This window comes from Aegilops tauschii, chromosome 2 (assembly GCF_002575655.3).
Source record: "Aegilops tauschii subsp. strangulata cultivar AL8/78 chromosome 2, Aet v6.0, whole genome shotgun sequence".
Lineage (NCBI taxonomy): Eukaryota > Viridiplantae > Streptophyta > Magnoliopsida > Poales > Poaceae > Aegilops > Aegilops tauschii.
The window spans coordinates 593,306,565-593,323,646 of NC_053036.3; the positions used below are offsets into that span (position 1 = coordinate 593,306,565).

At 45.2% G+C, this 17,082-nt stretch overlaps 2 protein-coding genes and 1 long non-coding RNA gene across 3 annotated transcripts; 2 read left to right on the plus strand and 1 right to left on the minus strand.

Moving 5' to 3' along the window:
- Positions 1–364: 364 nt before the first annotated feature.
- On the plus strand, positions 365–1,343 carry LOC109750045 (protein SMALL AUXIN UP-REGULATED RNA 12). The gene has a single exon (XM_020308992.4). The coding sequence runs from the start codon at positions 453–455 to the stop codon at positions 909–911; it is 459 nt and encodes a 152-aa protein (XP_020164581.1). The 5' UTR covers positions 365–452; the 3' UTR covers positions 912–1,343.
- Positions 1,344–2,809: 1,466 nt separating this feature from the next.
- On the plus strand, positions 2,810–6,883 carry LOC109750029 (DNA topoisomerase 1 beta-like). Its single transcript, XM_020308976.3, has 15 exons — positions 2,810–3,292; positions 3,375–3,569; positions 3,667–3,747; positions 3,879–3,938; positions 4,082–4,176; positions 4,306–4,462; positions 4,537–4,662; positions 4,915–4,995; positions 5,094–5,184; positions 5,316–5,449; positions 5,735–5,803; positions 5,885–5,974; positions 6,061–6,188; positions 6,278–6,452; positions 6,761–6,883. Exons 1-15 carry the CDS (start codon positions 2,810–2,812, stop codon positions 6,827–6,829), a joined length of 2,034 nt encoding a protein of 677 aa, XP_020164565.1. The 3' UTR covers positions 6,830–6,883.
- A 5,538-nt stretch (positions 6,884–12,421) lies between these two features.
- Positions 12,422–13,881, minus strand: LOC123497404 (uncharacterized). The gene is made up of 3 exons (XR_006671105.1): positions 13,660–13,881; positions 13,468–13,520; positions 12,422–13,373 (listed from the first exon to the last, which is right to left on the minus strand). It is a non-coding gene; the product is annotated as an uncharacterized lncRNA (long non-coding RNA).
- Positions 13,882–17,082: the final 3,201 nt, after the last annotated feature.

Consider the following 17,082-nt stretch of genomic DNA (forward strand, 5'->3'; position numbering starts at 1 on the left):
AGCAGTATATTTGTGGGCAATATTGTTTCCATAGATATGTTATGTATTTATGAAGAAAGCGTACAACTTTTAGGTTTCAAAGTCTGCTGAACCTATCTTAAGAAAATGTCGTGACAAACAATGGTCACTAACGACCTTCATTTGTGAGTATAAAATATTTCAACTGAAAATGTGTATATATTTAAAAACCGGAGCTTATGCTCTCTTTTTTTCTCCCGGAAAATGTAGGAATGAAGTCCCGTCCCCTTCACACAGCACAGATTATTTATTCGAGGCCAACTGGACTACGAACCCAAGTCCAGCGTCTCCCTCCCTCCCTCCCTCCTATAAAGCCTCCTACCCCGCCACCTACGGGAAGCCAGCTCCATTCCACCAGTTCCTCCTCCTCTCCCCACCCAACAACAGCAGACCAGCAGGCAGCACAGCAGCTCAGCCCAGTCCCTCAACTGCCGATGGCGAAATGCAGCAAGATCCGCAACATCGTCTGGCTCCGGCAGACGCTGCGGCGGTGGCGGTCCCGCGCCGCGGCGCGCACGGCGGCCGGCGGCGGCGGGGGCGGCGCGGTGTCGGTGCCGGCGGGGCACGTGGCGGTGTGCGTGGGCGGCTCATCGCGGCGGTTCGTGGTGCGCGCGGCGCACCTGAACCACCCCGTCTTCCGGGAGCTGCTCCGGCAGGCGGAGGAGGAGTACGGGTTCCCGTCGGGCGCCTCCGGCGCGTGCGGCCCCATCGCGCTCCCCTGCGACGAGGGCCTCTTCGAGCACGTGCTCCGCCACCTCTCCTCCTCCTCGTCCGCCGCGCGGTTCTTCACCCTGGAGGACATCAAGAGCGGCGCCTACTCGTGCTGCTGCGCGGCCGCCGGCGACGCGCTCCCGCTCCTCCGCGGCATCTCCTCCGACAAGTTCGTCTGGTGACTCCACTCCGAGCTAGGCCGGCCGGCCGGCCAGCCGCGCGCGCGCTCCACGCCATTGTGGTGGTGGTGGCCGTCGTGTTTTTTTTTTGGTTGTTTATTTTTGTTTCCCTCTCCCTCCCTCCATTGTCGCCGGGCGGAGCAGAGCCGCCGGGACGGAGCGAGAGGTCGTGAGCGGCCGGCAGGAGGCGGCGAAGTGAGATGGCTGAGGAACCTCCGGGCCTTGAGACGCCCGGGTCGGTCTAGCCATCCATTCACTCCCTTGTCAAATCCGGGCAGGAAAATTACTTAGTAGTGCCAGGGATTTATTCTTTCTTCTTCTTCTTGATTATTTTTCCTTCACTTACCGAATAATTCACCGTTGTAAATAGCTAGTAGCCCGTGCTACGGCGATTCGGCCGCATTGCAAGTGAATTGAAGTGAAACATTTCTACTACCTACTCTAGTTCTTTGTACTGCTAGTCAGTACTACTCACCGTTGTGTGATGTTGAGATTTCAAATTTCTCTTGGTTTCCGCAGAGAGTCGTACGCACCGTTCTCTGAGAAAACTGTATTCTACTCAGAAGTGCAGATGGGTACTGGTTTGCCTTTCTGAACTGCATGTGGTAGGGCAAGCTTGAAGAAGATTTGAACTTGCATGGTTTAATTAATGGGGGTTGGAAGCTTTACGGGTAGTAGAATATGTGTGTTCACGCTGTCGCTAGGCTGGTGGCAATGATCATGGAACAACCATCCACCACCCGCTACCAGCTCGAATTATCATCTATTATTGGCAATAATTCGTCCTGCAACTGCAACAATCAACATAAGTAGTATTAGCATTTCCCGAATCGCAACCGCTATTGTGCAGTCAACTAAGTATTTTTCAGAGTTTTTCTCTCCTGCCCGAGATTACGATATGGCCAGTGCAGGGCCTCTGGGTGATGCCCCGCATGGCATGTAGGATCGGATGTCAGGGCCTCTCTCTTTCTGGCGAGATCACCGTCACGCTCTCTCAAAAGTGTTCAGTCACCATGCACGGCGGCGGTTTGTATGGAATCCTGACGAGCATAACGTCGGCCTTTCCACAAAGCGCCGACCACGGCGCAGCAACTTTCTGGGTAGCAATGGATGACATTTTTAGGGGTTGCTAAACATGGTGGTAAGCCGGAATCTCGCATCTTTCTATCTTCTCCCTCCCTGGCCTGATAGAAAGAGACTGGATCAGGGTAGCAGCCTGGAAAGACACAGCACCAAGCAATTCAATCATGGAAGAGCAGAGAGGGTCCCAGGTGGCGCCTGCTAATCAAATTATCCAAAGGAATTAACGTCCTAATAAAGCCTCAATCTCTGTGTGTACAGAGAGAGTCCCAGGTGGCCCGTGAACCCCTCCCAAGTTCTTTCTCTCTCCAGCAGGTGCGCTCCTCCTTTTTAGTGTGGGCCGGTCTGCCGCTGGTGAGAACAGGGACAGACAGGCCCGGGCGCATGTGGGCGGCGGGCCCGGACCCATGTGTGATGATACTTGGTGCCCGGCCCACCACCGGCGGTCGCCCGCCTCCGTCCCGTCCGGGTCCGGCCGTCCGTGGTCCTTTGCCGCCGGCCCCGTCCGTTTGTTGCTTCTAGTAGCTTTCCCTTTCGCCGTACGGAGGTTACGGACCTGGGGAGGGAGGCGGCCGGCGTGTGCGGTTCACGGGCCGGGTTTGGCTGACGGCGACCGATTCTACTTTTGCTTGCCGGAGTACGTACGTACGTCAGTACGTGCATGCTGGTTTTTGACGGACGGTTGCGAATGGCCGCCTCTCGCGTGAGCTCCTGACCTCCCGTACGTGGTGGCAGGCCCGGCCGTGCATACGTGACGGCCGATGAGTGGGTGATGGTGCATGCTGTCCTGAGCATCAAAGAGAATCGATAGAAAAGGTGCCATGCCAGATGGTGATTCTGAGGATGAGAGACCGATTGCATTAAGAAAAAATGTTCATGAGAGGAAATTGAAGATAATCAATGCAGGAGGTGCCAAGGCAGATGGCCATCGTCACCAAGATTCAGATGATGAGAAACCACTGGCCGCAAGGTTGGGCATTAACAGCGCCGCTTCAAAAACTGGAGGCAATGTCTCTGATGATGATTCAGAGGATGGCAAGCCACTGACTGCCCGTTTTTCTCGTAAAAGAACAGGTGGTTGTAGTGATCAAACAGTTTCAGCTCTTAAAAAGGCAAGGCCTTCAGATGCTTCTGACTCGTCGAGTGTCGAAAGCGAACCCAAGGATGAACCTGAGCACGATGGTCGAAAGAAATGGTCTACTTTGGTGCACAATGGTGTGGTTTTCCCCCCTCCGTACAAGCCTCATGGTGTCAAGATGCTTTATAATGGGCAGCCTGTTGATCTGACCCCAGAACAGGAGGAGGTGATAAACATAGAGAGCATCTCCTGAATATTAAGATCATGCTTCCGTCTTTTTTTTCATCTCCTAATTCTCTGTATTGCAGGTTGCAACCATGTTTGCTGTGATGAAAGACACAGAGTACGCGTCCAAGGAAACATTTATCAACAATTTTTTCACTGATTGGAGAAAAATTCTTGGTAAAACACATGTCATCACAAAGTTCGAGCTTTGTGATTTCACACCGATCTACGAATGGCATCTCAGTGAGAAGGAGAAGAAAAAACAGATGACATCAGAGGTACATTTTTATGAATTTTAATGACAAACTTTAGTAGGTTGGACAAGGGAGATTTGTCTTTCCTCCATAGTCTGAAGTATATAATGTTTATTTTCAGGAGAAGAAAGCATCGCGGGAAGAGAAATCACAACAAGACGAGAAGTTTATGTGGGCTTTTGTAGATGGTGTTAAAGAGAAGGTTCATTTTTTACTGATGTTTAAAAAAATATATAACTTAGGCTTTTGAATATCACAGAATAGATAGGTTACTCTTTTCCTTTGTCGGTTTTACACATATTCCACTACTCTAATCATATTTGCTTATTTCAGGTTGGCAATTTCAGAGTAGAACCACCTGGCTTGTTCAGGGGACGTGGAGAGCATCCAAAGGTACAGATTTGCAAACATGTAATCACATACCAGTTCAACCTTAGTTTAAAGCTGTGACACTTATTATGGATCAGAGGGAGTATATCTTTTTTCTGTTTCAAGTAAGGGAATTCAATTTAAGGCTCTCTGTTTAATTGTTTTAGATGGGAAGATTGAAGCGACGCATCCGACCAAGTGATATTACAATAAACATCGGAGAAGAGGCTCCCGTCCCAGTGTGCCCTATACCTGGAGAAAGGTACCTTAAAATTGAAGTTACTGATGTAAAAAATTGGAAAATACTATTTGTGAAGGAATATTTTTTTCTTTGAAACTGATGAAGTAATTTTAACAAGTATATATTGTTTATTGGTCATGTGTTCTGCAGCTGGAAAGAAGTCAAACATGACAATACTGTTACATGGTTGGCCTGTTGGAATGATCCGATAAACGAAAAAGATATCAAGTATGTTTTCCTTGCCGCAAGCAGCTCACTAAAGGGACAGAGTGACAAGGAGAAATATGAGAAGGCCCGGAAACTGAAGGTGAGAAAGTTTGTTTTGTGATGCATAGAGCTTTTGTGTCCTGTGTAATAATTATCCTTCTATGGCCATGGCAGGATTACATACGCAGTATTCGGGCAAATTACACCAAGGATTTCAGGAGCAAAGATCAGAGGAAGAAACAAATTGCAGTGGCAACATACCTTATAGATAAACTAGCCCTCAGGGCAGGCGATGAAAAGGTATATCGTCATCAAATACTATTTCCCTTTTATTCTACAATGTTGGGACACAATTTTTGTTGGCAATGTACTGTACCCATATATATAAGCTGCTGCATAAATTGTTCTGCTTTTGCACGATAATCATTAGTTCTTTATCAAAAATCTAGTCCTTTCATCATACATCTGTGTATAGTTTTTTTTGTTAATCTCTATATAATTAGCTTTGAGATTCGTTGACCTATGCTATAAAGCTACTTCAATCCTTTTCAGGATGAGGATGAGGCAGATACTGTTGGTTGTTGTACACTGAAGGTTGAAAATGTTACTTGTTTGCCTCCAAACAAGCTTCAGGTCTTGATCTTCATTCTTTATATATTCTTGATTGTTGCTCACTATGAGGAATTAATTTCTACTAATGTTTATCTGATATTTGCTCATTGCCTTTTCAGTTTGACTTTCTTGGTAAAGATTCTATAAGATACTATAACACTGTAGAGGTTGAACTAGCTGTATACGAGGCGATTAAGGAATTCTGTGCAGGTATCTCGCAATGCTATTTTCCCATCCGTCCATCTCTTCTGAGGAGTATTAACTACTTGTCAACTATTACTTGTCAAGTAATCCCTTCTGAGGAGTATTATTTACATCTTTTTCATGTATTGGTTTTCTAGGTAAAAAGAAGGGAGGACATGTCTTTGACAAGCTTGATACAACTAAACTAAATGCTCATCTCAAGGACTTAATGCCTGGCCTGACTGCAAAAGTCTTTCGTACATACGATGCTTCCATCACTTTGGACACCATCGTAAGTTGAATGCAAATTTCACTCTCTGCTCTCCATCATTATGTTGCAGTACTGTTTAGGCTCGATAAAGTTATTGCCTCAAGTACGTCACAAGTAAAACATTTTAGGAGCCTCTGTCGTACTGTTTTGTTTTTGTATCATTCATAGCTTCAGATAACCCTGTTATCTACTTCCTTACTATATTCCCAAAATAGAATGTGTAATGTTACCATGTCTAATGTGACTAGCATGTTATGTCGTAATATATTTCTGATCGGAATAAATATACGTGCGATCGTGTTACAGTTGAACAAAGAAACAACAGATGGAACCGTTGATGAAAAAGCTAAAGTCTATCAACGAGCAAACAAAGAGGTAAAAGCTTTCACTCACTCTTGAGGAAGAAAACTTGCATCATAACTATTCTTGACTCAACGATGTTTCTCATTTACTCAGGTTGCTATAATCTGTAACCATCAGCGTGCTGTCCCAAAATCACATGATTCCCAGATGAATAAGTTGAATGAAAAGATTGATGAATTAACGGTTGGTTGTTGCCCCCAGATGGTTAATTATCTCAGATTTGTGCTCGGCCCGCAAACTTTTTGTCATTGTTTTATTTCGTTCTCCAGGCTCAGAGGGATCAGTTGAACGTAGAATTGGAGAAAGCAAATAAACTTTTGTCTAAAAAAGCGAAGAAACGAAAGCTTGTAGGCTCTGATGGAGATGCGAAGCGAAGGAGAAAATTGACCCCTGAAATGTACATCTCAGACACAGATATATCATTTTCTTTCTGTACTTGTCTGATCAAAGAATGGAGACAATCTCATACATAATCTAAATTTGCAGGTTGCAGAAGAAGTTATCTCAGGTTGAAACTAGGATAGTGGAAACGGATAACCACAAGAACAACAAAGAAGATTTGAAGACGGTGGCACTAGGCACATCAAAGATCAACTACCTTGATCCTAGAATTACTGTGGCGTGGTGCAAAACCCATGAAGTTCCTATTGACAGGGATAAGGTACCGTAGTTTGAGGGACTACTTCTTGCCTCTATTATGAGTTATCCGCATAGCTATTAACCTCGCGAGTGCATGATCGTACTGCTCATGTTCATGTCTCTAACTCTATGCATATAGAACCCAATTCGTCTGATAGAAATTAAGCTTCCTACGATGTTTCAAAGTTTAATTAACTACACTGCAGCCATCAAATTAGTTGTGTGCCATACGTGTGCTTTGCTCTATTATTTCAAATGACTACTTGTTTAATTGTTACTAGCATTTTACAGTCCTTAACAAGCTGTTTGGATTGGCTATTTTTGTGACAGATTTTCACCAAGACAATTCTGGAGAAATTTGCATGCGCGATGGATGTCGACCCAGATTTCAGATTCTAAGGGTTGTCTGCTGTCTGGTCAATCGGTATGTCCAGGATCATGTTTTTTTAGAGAGTCCAGGAACTAGGCTCATATTGGCCAACGGCCAGTGGCCACTCTGTGAGGACAAAGACTAGCTCGACCAGTAGAGTAGATTGTTACTGTTCCATCCAGTAGAGATGGCTCTTTCTTGTACAAACAGTTTGAAATGTAATACATAAATTTATTGTTTTAGCGTGCATGGTTCTATGAGCGGCAAGTATGCATATTGTGTTTTCTGGCTTGTGTTTCTTGGCAGCGATTAAGCCTTGTACAACTTCTCTCTCGAAGCCGGCTTTCGTCTTGCTTTATAGACAAAGCCATAAGGTTGATTGATACAGCGTGTTGAGAAAACACTCTTACAAAGCCATTCAAATAAAAAGCTAGACAAAAAAAAAACCAATAACGCAGAAATGCACAGCATGCCACCAAGCAAAAGCACATGAGTAGCGGAACCACAACTAATAACAACAATTGAGGTATGGACCAAAAGCAAGCACGCCTCTCCATGAATAAATCATCAGACTTCATTGCCGCACCCCCACCATATGTAAATGAGAGGAAGCAAAACAAGCCACCAAACACTAGTACCGGGGATGCAATGCGTGACGATCCAAGCTTTGCTCGAAAATGCCGCCCGCACCACAACTAGAGGGAACCTATATTCCTCGATGATGCCCCTAGGAGGGTAATGACACAGTGCATCGCTGCCACATCCGTTAGAACAGACCGAGTTTTCACTCGGAGCACGAACAAAGTGAGGGAGAACACCCACAAGGCCACAATAGTGCCCCTAGGAGGGACGCAACACCCGTAGGTGCCGCCAATGTCGGCACCAAAGCGCAGAGCTTTCAATTGGTATTCCATCACACCTCGTTGAAGGAAACTGACTACCAAGCCCACCGCGATTGGATCGGAGCCTCTAGATCAAGATCAAGGCTCGGCCAATGCAAGCGTTGACAACATTGCCAGGGCCACCCTCCTAGGGGGACCGTTGAGGGCATAGCTACCCGTCGACCACCACCCTGTCCCGACCAGATCTAGACCGAGACGGGTGGCACCAACAACGGGTCCCTTTCTCAAGAGGATGCATTATTCTTCGTGTATTTTTGAAATCTTCTTGTGAATGCAAAAACTCTCACATGGTAAATGATTTGTGGTACTTAGTTGAAAATGGATGGTGCTGGTGGAGGAGGATGCCTCAAGGGACCTGCTCAAGGATCTTGGTAACATATATAACCTCGGGTCCACAAGTGGAGGCTGCAGGTACCGCACAAACCATCTAGACCGAAACATTGATGCCATCCTACTATATAGCAACTTTTTGATGCCATACTATGCTTGCTCTCGTTTTGATCACAGTTTTGTTGTAGAAATATTTGATCATAGTTGTATTTACTGAGAAATGTTTCCCCTTTCCCTCACTCAAAAAAGTCAAAAGGACTGAAACTTGCACAGTTCTTTTTAGCATTTTCAGTAATTTGTTACTAATTCTAGTCTTTAGAAAAAAGATCTAGTAGGTAATTAGAACTGGATGGAATAATATGGATCGGAGGGAGCAATAAACTTATTGGTCCATCGTATCACCATGTGTATGCATTCAAGCCATTGAAAATATGAAATGCTTACTCTTAATAATTTGCTAGGTGACTGAACTCATCAAACTCTCTGTTCCCATTGTGCTAAGACGCGTGGAATGAATAATAATAGTTTGAATATTCAGGCGACGATTTCTTTACAACTGAAAATAGCCAAGGCACAAATTAAGCACTAGTCTACCTGAACTACTCCACGAGCCACGACTAGCTCATCTGCCTCGTCGTCCTCCTCCACCTCGTCCCCGTATGCACCCATCCGGCCCGTCGCCATCAAACGCAATCCAAGCGAAGATGATTGATCCTGTCATGGCGACGAAGGAAAAGCAAATATCCGGCCACCCCCTGCGTTGTATGATCGTCTGTACACGCGCCCAACCGGCGACAGGAAATAATCATCCAAGAAAGAATTGAGCATAGTGATCACGAACTCACCCGTCGGCGCCGCCCTGCGGCCCGTCGGTGAACATCGTCCGCTGCAGAATAATTAATCCGGACGAGGGATTCAGATCGAGATTTACTTTACTATTACTACTGCTGAAAAAAGAGACCAACAGGCGAAGGTGCACTAGCTTACGTACCGCCCTGGAGTTGGCGGGCGCGGCGGAGGAGAGGCGGGAGGCCGGCCGGAGCGCGAGGCCGGCCGTTGACCGGACCGCCGCCGCCATGGATCTGTCGCCGCGCGCGGTTCGTTGCAGACTCGAATTATGGGGCGCGGGGGTTTCGATCGAGAGGAATCCGGCGAAGAAGCCAAATAAGATGAGCACGACGTCTATCACGGCCGTTGCCGCTGCATGCGGATCGGACCCACCGGTCCCAGCGGAAAATTCCCATTTTCCAACCGGTATACGGATTGGATACAGTCAAATCGTATCTGGCCACCCCCTATACCTCGTATACCGGCGTTCCAGATTAGTCGGACGAAGTGACGTCTCTCGCTCCTGACGTCCAATCTTCCGGGGCCGTTCTCCGGCGACTCCCATTAGCAGGCGACCTCGTCGGTGGTGCGGGGATCGTCGGATCCACGCGTGTGGATTGTTTTTATCTTTCGTAGTCTAGGTTTTTAGGCCGTTCATCGTCTTAGCTTCGGTAATGATGACGACAGCGTTGAATAAAAATTCTTCGGATCCTTCCCTGACAAGGTCATCAGTTCTATGGTTGGGGATGGACTTGAAAACCAGTCTGTTCAAGGAAGGATGGCGTGGCGGCGGCGGCATCCTCGTGGTGGATCTGTGTCCTCGGGCTCCGTCGTTTGCGACGATGCGTCGGCGTGGAGCTTGGGAGGTAGTCCAGGAGAGGATGCAGATTGTGGTCTGCATCGACGACATCTGGAAGACGGAACGTGTGCTGGGCTCGCGGTTCGTGGATGGCAGGTATGGTTTCCTCCTTCGGCATCTTAGTCGTGGCGGAGGTGCCAAATCTGGAGTTCGATGGCGTGTCCGGGGTGCTGCCCCGGTCTGATTCGTTCAACGACAAGGGCTTCACTTTTGGTGAGCCACCTTGGAGGTCCGCAAAGCTGCATATCAGCGATTGAGCCGCATCGGGCTCGGGTGAGAAGGTGATCCGTCATTCTTTTCTTTGGTGGCTGCTATGGTGGTGCCGGAGGCAGGTGACGGGCGTTGGTGTCAAACTCAGAGATGTTATGTTATCTTTTCAGTTTTGTCATGTCGGTCCTCACATGACTTGTACTTTGACCTTTATGATATGAATGAGACACATATTATCATGCAAAAAAAGAAGATTAGTTGGACGAAGAAACGATCGAGAGGAATTGACCTGGCCGTTCCAGTGCGTTGTAAGAGAGATTTTTTTAATAATCTTCAATGACCATGATCTTATTTTGCTGCATCACTGAGATACACTATCACTCTCATTTTCATGAAATCGTGAATAATTTATAAAAATCATGAACATTTTTTAAACTTGTGAACATATCTGAAATCATGAACATTTTTTACAGTTTTTGAAACATTTTCTAAAATCATGAAAAAATCGAATTCATGAACATTTTATACTATTTGCAAACATTTGATTTAAAAGGTGAACATTCTCTAAAATATTTTTTCTTGAATAGGCGAACATTTCTACAATTGATGAACATATATTTGGAAATTGGTGGAACAATTTTTGAAATTCATGAACTTTTTGAAATGCATGATCATTTTTTGAATCCGCAAATATTATGAATCAATAAACTATTTTGTAAGTCACGAACAGTTTTGTAATTTTAGGAATTTTTTCAATTCATGAACATTTTTTGAATTGGCGATTTTTTGTTCAATTTCGTTTATATTTTTTAATACATGAACTTTTTTAAAAATCATGAAACTTTTCAGATTTGTTTTCAATATTGCGAACACTTTTTGAATATGGGAACATTTTTTAAAAATCGTGGACATTTTCTAGTCCACAGACATTTATGAATTCTATTAAACATTTTATTTTAAAATTCACATTTTTTAATTCTAAGATTTTTTAAGTCTCAAATTATTTAAAGTAGAAAAAAAGATGGAAAAGAAAAACGAAAAAAAGAAAAGAATAGGCCGCTCGGACATGGGCGGCCCAAGAGGTGCGCTGTATCTTCTCCCAATGCGCAGAGCGCAGTATAGAAGGTTCCTAATGTATGAGCCGGCCCAGGCAGGGATTCCCCTGTGTGAATTATTTTTTATCACTTATAGGTGGCATCGGTGGGTAATATTTTGCAACTTTGAGGGCAATTTCGGTGATGTACCGCCAAAATCAATAGCACTTTATTATTAGGTATAGATTGAAGCTAATTGATGGACTTCACTACCTTCTCAGCATGTAGGTATTTCACCAATTTTAAATAATGGTACTGCAAACTAAGCACATAAGGACTAGGTATTGCTCATTTCTTGATGGGACTAGTATAACTGAAATTGAGCAAATTTTTATCAGCGTTACGTACCATGAGGACTTGTTTGGGAGCTAAATGGAGCCGTGAAGTGAAGTTGTCTCTTAGTCAGCTCTTGAAAGATCATGATGTGTCTGCACACAACGCATTGAGCAATGAAGCATGGAAGCATGGACAAGTAATACTTTTCAACTGAATACCAAGTTCAACATGTCATTTGATGCTAGCCAAGTCAAGCAATTGGAGCAAGATTTGAAAATAGCTTATCGAAGTGTCAAAGATTTGACAGCTGAAAGTGGCTTTGTATGGGATAAGGATAGAATGATGGTAGATGCACTAGCGAGTGCTTGGGCTGCATTTGCTGCTCATAAGAACAGCAAGGGTGCCCTCCAATGGCGAGATAAGTCTTTCCATACTATGATGAATTGGCTTCGCTCTATGAAGGTTCGTGAGATATTATTATTTGCATTTTTACATCATGCTTTAGTCATATTTTTCTTGATGGCACATTAATTCTTGAAGATGACATATAGGTCGTTATGCTCGTGGTATGGGCTATTATGCAATCAAGGAAAATAATGTGGTGAGTTATGTTGACGAAGAGCCTAATTATTGTCAGTCGCCATCACCTACTTTACAAGGTGTAGGTGAATCTGGTTTCCATTTTCCTATTGTAGGAGAGACCCGGGATTTAAATGTGGATACTGCCCGGCATTTATCAACACCTTTGCAACAATTGAAAACCACACCAAGCTCCACGCAAGCACCTACAGAGAAGCCTAGCAAAAAAAAAGCTGGGTACCGGATGGATTTCATGAGCGATATCTGAAGTTCATCCCTACAACATTAACAAGTGCATTACAACTCTTGAAGATTTAGCGGGACTACAATTGATGTTTTTTTGTTTGTCACCCACGAAAAAGTCACGCACCCACTCTGTCGCAACTCGGAAAATAAAGATCGGATCCCAGTTACGAGTTGAGGATGAACTTGCAATTGAGACAAAAAAAAAGTCGGGCCTAGGTTGCGAGTTGAGGACGGACTCGCAACTGGGATAAAAAGAAGGTCGGGCCCTAGTTGCGAGTGCAGGGTGGGATTGCAACTTAGGCAAAAAAAGGTCGGGTCCCAGTTGCGAGTCGCATGTGGACTTGTCACAAAAAAATGGTCGGACCAGTAGCGAGTCAAGGGTGGACTTGTAACTGGGACAGAAAAAAGATCACACTCCAGTCATGAGTCGAGGGTGGACTTGCAATTAGGACAAAAAAATGTTAGACCTAGTGGCGAGTCGACGGTGGACTTGCAACTGGGACAAAAAGAGATCGGGCCCCAGTTGCGAGTGGACTTACAACTGGGACAAAAAAGGTTGGGCCTAGTTGCGAGTTGACGATAGACTTGCAACTGAGACAAAATGGTGACCCAGTACTATCAACTGGGGAAAAAGGCCGAATCTAGTTGTGAGCTGATGGTGGACTTGTAACCGGGAAAAAAAATCGGGCCCAGTTGCGAGTCAAGGATGGACTTGCAACTGGGACTAAATAAGATCAGTTGCAAGTTGAGGGTGGACTTAAAACTGCGACAAAAAAAGTTTCGGGTCCAGTTGCAATTCAGGGACGGACTTGCAGCCGAGACAAAAAAAATTAACAAAGTGAGGCGTGCATGAACAAGATCAATTAATAAAGAAAAAGCAAAGAAAATTAATCTTGATGTGATTAGAAAGTTAGATGTGAGATACTGTAACAATCGCTAGTAGGACGAATTAACTCCCGCAGAAAAGGTCTGAATTAACAAAAAAATACATCTCTATTCTCTAACGTAAGTCGTTTTGGCAGTTCAATCTTACATTATTAGGAACAGAGCTAGTATATTACAAGCGCGTTGGTTTGTCCGACAATCCACCCTCCACAGGTCTCGTCTTGTTCTTCTCTACCTACCTCGGCCTCCGATTCGTCCTCCTCGTGATCCGACGAGCCCCGGCGGCCCGGCCCAATCAATCGCACACGTGAACATACCTATTCCGACGAGGGCAAGGAAGTGAAAGCAAAAATCCGGCCACCCCCTGTATATAGACTCTAGTCGTCAGTATACGCGCTCAACCGGCGATAAAATAATCAAACTGAGCATACTAGTACGAGCAGTAATTACGAACTCACCCGGGTGGCCCATCGTCGAAGCGGCCGTGCTGCCCACCGGTGTACATCGTCCGCTGGAGAAAATTAGACCCGGACGAGTTAATCAGCAGACGCGCACGTACGAAAGATTCAGATCGAGATTAGTTTACTGCTAGTACTTGCTACAGAAGAAAACTAACTGACGAAGGTGCGCTAGCTAGGTAGTATACTTACCACCCTGGTGCTGGCGGACGCGGGGCCGCCGGTGGAGGAGGAGAGGCGGGAGGCCCGCCGGAGCGTGAGGCCGACAGTGGACCGGAGCACAGCCGCCATCGATCTGGGGCCGCCGGAGTTTCGATCGATCGAGGGGGAACCGACGGAAGGAGTGGTTGATCTGAGTTCGGCGGGTGGAGCTTCGTTGATGGACGAAGATCATTCGGGTCTCGATGTCTCTCGTCGTGCACGCAATACAATACGTTTTTTTATACCTGCGCCACGAAATATGTACTGGAAAACGTTTAGGAGACCGCGCGTGTCGGAGTGAGACACCCGAGGAAGTTACCTGCTTTTTTTTTTGTGAGCGGTGAGGAAGTGTCTACTGCACCGATCGTGGCCGTCCAATTCCGCACCATCCCTCAATATGCACGCACGGTACAGGGCCGGCCCAGTTCGGCTGTTTTTGGACCGGGTTTTTTGTTCTGTGTTTTACTTTCGTTTTTTTCTCGTTTCCTTTTCCTTTTCCTTTTTCATTTTATTTCATTTTTATTTTTATTTCCGTTTTGTCTATTTATTATTATTTTTATTTCGCCAACATATTTTTTGTAATCGTGGATTTTTTAAATGCTGATCCTTTTTGAAATTTGCTAGTTGAAAGTCATGAAAAAAAATCAAATTTCGTGATTTGTCCAAAATTAGGAATATTTTTTGAATTACAGATTTTCACTTGAATCTGCGGCCATTTTTTGAAATTGTTGAATCTGTGAACATTTATAGAAATTTGGGGAATATTTTTTGAAATTCACGAACATTTCTGAATTAGGATTTTTTTGAATTTTTGGGAACAATTTTTAGTTTTTTTAAATCAGCCAACAATTTTTAAATTCATGAACTTCTTTTAATTCGCGAATTTTTTTAGAATTTTTTTGAAATCTATTATCATTTTTGATATGTTGGAAAAAAATTTGAAATCTAAAAAATATTCTGAAAGAAATTTCAGAACATTTTTTAAAATTTGAAAAAAAAATCAAAATCAAGAACATGTTCAAAATCTGTAATTTTGATTTAAAGAAGCAAAAAAAAGGAAAACCAAAAAATGGGGCACCCCGCACCGCACCTGGCCCGGACCAAAAAGGGCGTGCGGGGTGTGCGTTTCCTGTCTTTTTAGCACATACTGCGCGGAATGGGTACCCCTGTCCTGGAAGCGCCTGTTCCACGCCTTCAGCACCGCAGAAGGCAACTAGCGCTCATGGCAGCAGCTGGTGAGCCAGCCCATGAACGCGCACGAAGAGAATTCTGTTATATCACGAAAAGCCATCGTTAAGTACTTTACAGATGGTTGCTAGGGTTTCAGTCATAAATACGTGTGTACTCCAAGTATGTATAGTACGTTAGCAGAGAGTTCTCCCAGGTATAAAGTGTAACTATGATTACCTTTCTAGTATCATAGCCAATTGCCTAGGGACAATTCCACACCTCATATCACTGCTACTGCACACTTGCTTTCTCACTTCTTCTTTTTTCCAAAACTTGCAAACTATCTCGCTAAAAAGTTTAGCAAAAACAATGTTTATTGCACATAGGGTACTATCTGACAAATAAGACTTTAGAGAATACAATTTCTACCTACGGTTGGTTTTGGGTTCGACACTCCATACTTACCACCTCCACTTTAAAAAATGCTACAATACTCCATGCACTTACGGATTATCAGTAGACAAAGAGTGTCGTGCTAGTCACAAAATAAAAACCTTAAGTTTTGCTAGTACAGAGATTTTCCATAGGGATGTTCATTCTTGCGCTTCCTTCTTAGCGTTGGACGTGCCACTCCTTCCATCAAGGCAGTTTTCTCTGTTCATTTGTTTGTGATCAATAGTCTGTATGCAGAACAAACTGAAAATTACCCAGTGGTCACTGTTCATTTACTCAACGCATTAATATGCTCACAAAGACCACGGGGAAGCTTAAAACAAGCCATAGAGTAAATGCGGATAGCTTATGCCACCGCTTTAATTAGGACATCCTTGCCTCCTGCCGATAACAGCTATCCCATGCAGCCTTTATCCTGCTCCCAAACCCGATCATTGAGATATTTAAAAGTGCCTCTTAGAGTGCCCCACATCGATGGCCACGCATAGATATCTATCACTCAATGATTCATTTGGGACCTGAAGATTATCCTTCACAGCATCACAATATGTGGGTTGTTAGGGAACGTAGCATGCAATTTAAAAAAAATTCCTACGCTCACGCAAGATCTATCTAGGAGATGCATAGCAACGAGAGGGGGAGAGTGTGTCCACGTACACTCATAGACCGAAAGCCGAAGCATTTGTTAATGTGGTTGATGTAGTCGAACTTCTTCACGTTCCGACCGATCAACCACCGAACGTACGACACCTCCAAGTTCTGCACACGTTCAGCTCGATGACGTCCCTCGAACTCTTGATCTAGCAAATTGTCGAGGGAGAGTTTCGTCAGCACGACGGCGTGGTGACGGTGATGGTGAAGTTATCCGCGCAGGGCTTTGCCTAAGCACTACGTGAATATGATTGGAGGCGTAAATTGTGGTGGGGGGGGGGGGGGGGGGGCGCCGCACACGGCTTGGAACAATTCTGTGTCTAAGAGGTGCCCCCCGCCCCTGTATATAAAGGAGGGAGAGGGGAGGAGGCCGGCCTTGGGGCCTCCTAGTCCAATTCGCCCCCCTTTCCTTTTACCAGAAGGGGAAAGGGGGAAGGAGAGAGAGGAGGAGAAGGAAAGGGGGGCGTCGCCCCCTCCCCTAGTCCAATTCGGACTCCTTCCCTGGGGGGGGGGGGGGTGGGCGCCGCCCCTTGTGGGCTGCCTTGCCTCCCTCCTATGGCCCATATGGCCCATATCTTCCCCCGGGGGGTTCCGGTAACCCCCCGATACTCCGATACGTACCCGATACATCCCGAAACACTTCCGGTGTCCGAATACTATCGTCCAATATATCCATCTTTACCCCTCGACCATTTCGAGACTCCTCTTCATGTCCTTGATCTCATCCGGGACTCCGAACAACATTCGGTCACCAAATCACATAACTCATAATACAAATCATCATCGAACGTTAAGCGTGCGGACCCTACGGGTTCGAGAACTATGTAGACATGACAGAGACATCTCTCCGGTCAATAACCAATAGCGGAACCTGGATGCTCATATTGGCTCCTACATATTCTACGAAGATCTTTATCGGTCGAACCGTTATGACAACATACGTTATTCCCTTTGTCATCGGTATGTTACTTGCCCGAGATTCGATCGTCGGTATCTTCATACCTAGTTCAATCTCGTTACGGGCAAGTCTCTTTACTCGTTCTGTAATGCATCATCCCGCAACTAACTCATTAGTCACATTGCTTGCAAGGCTTATTATGATGTGCATTACCGAGAGGGCCCAGAGATACCTCTCCGATA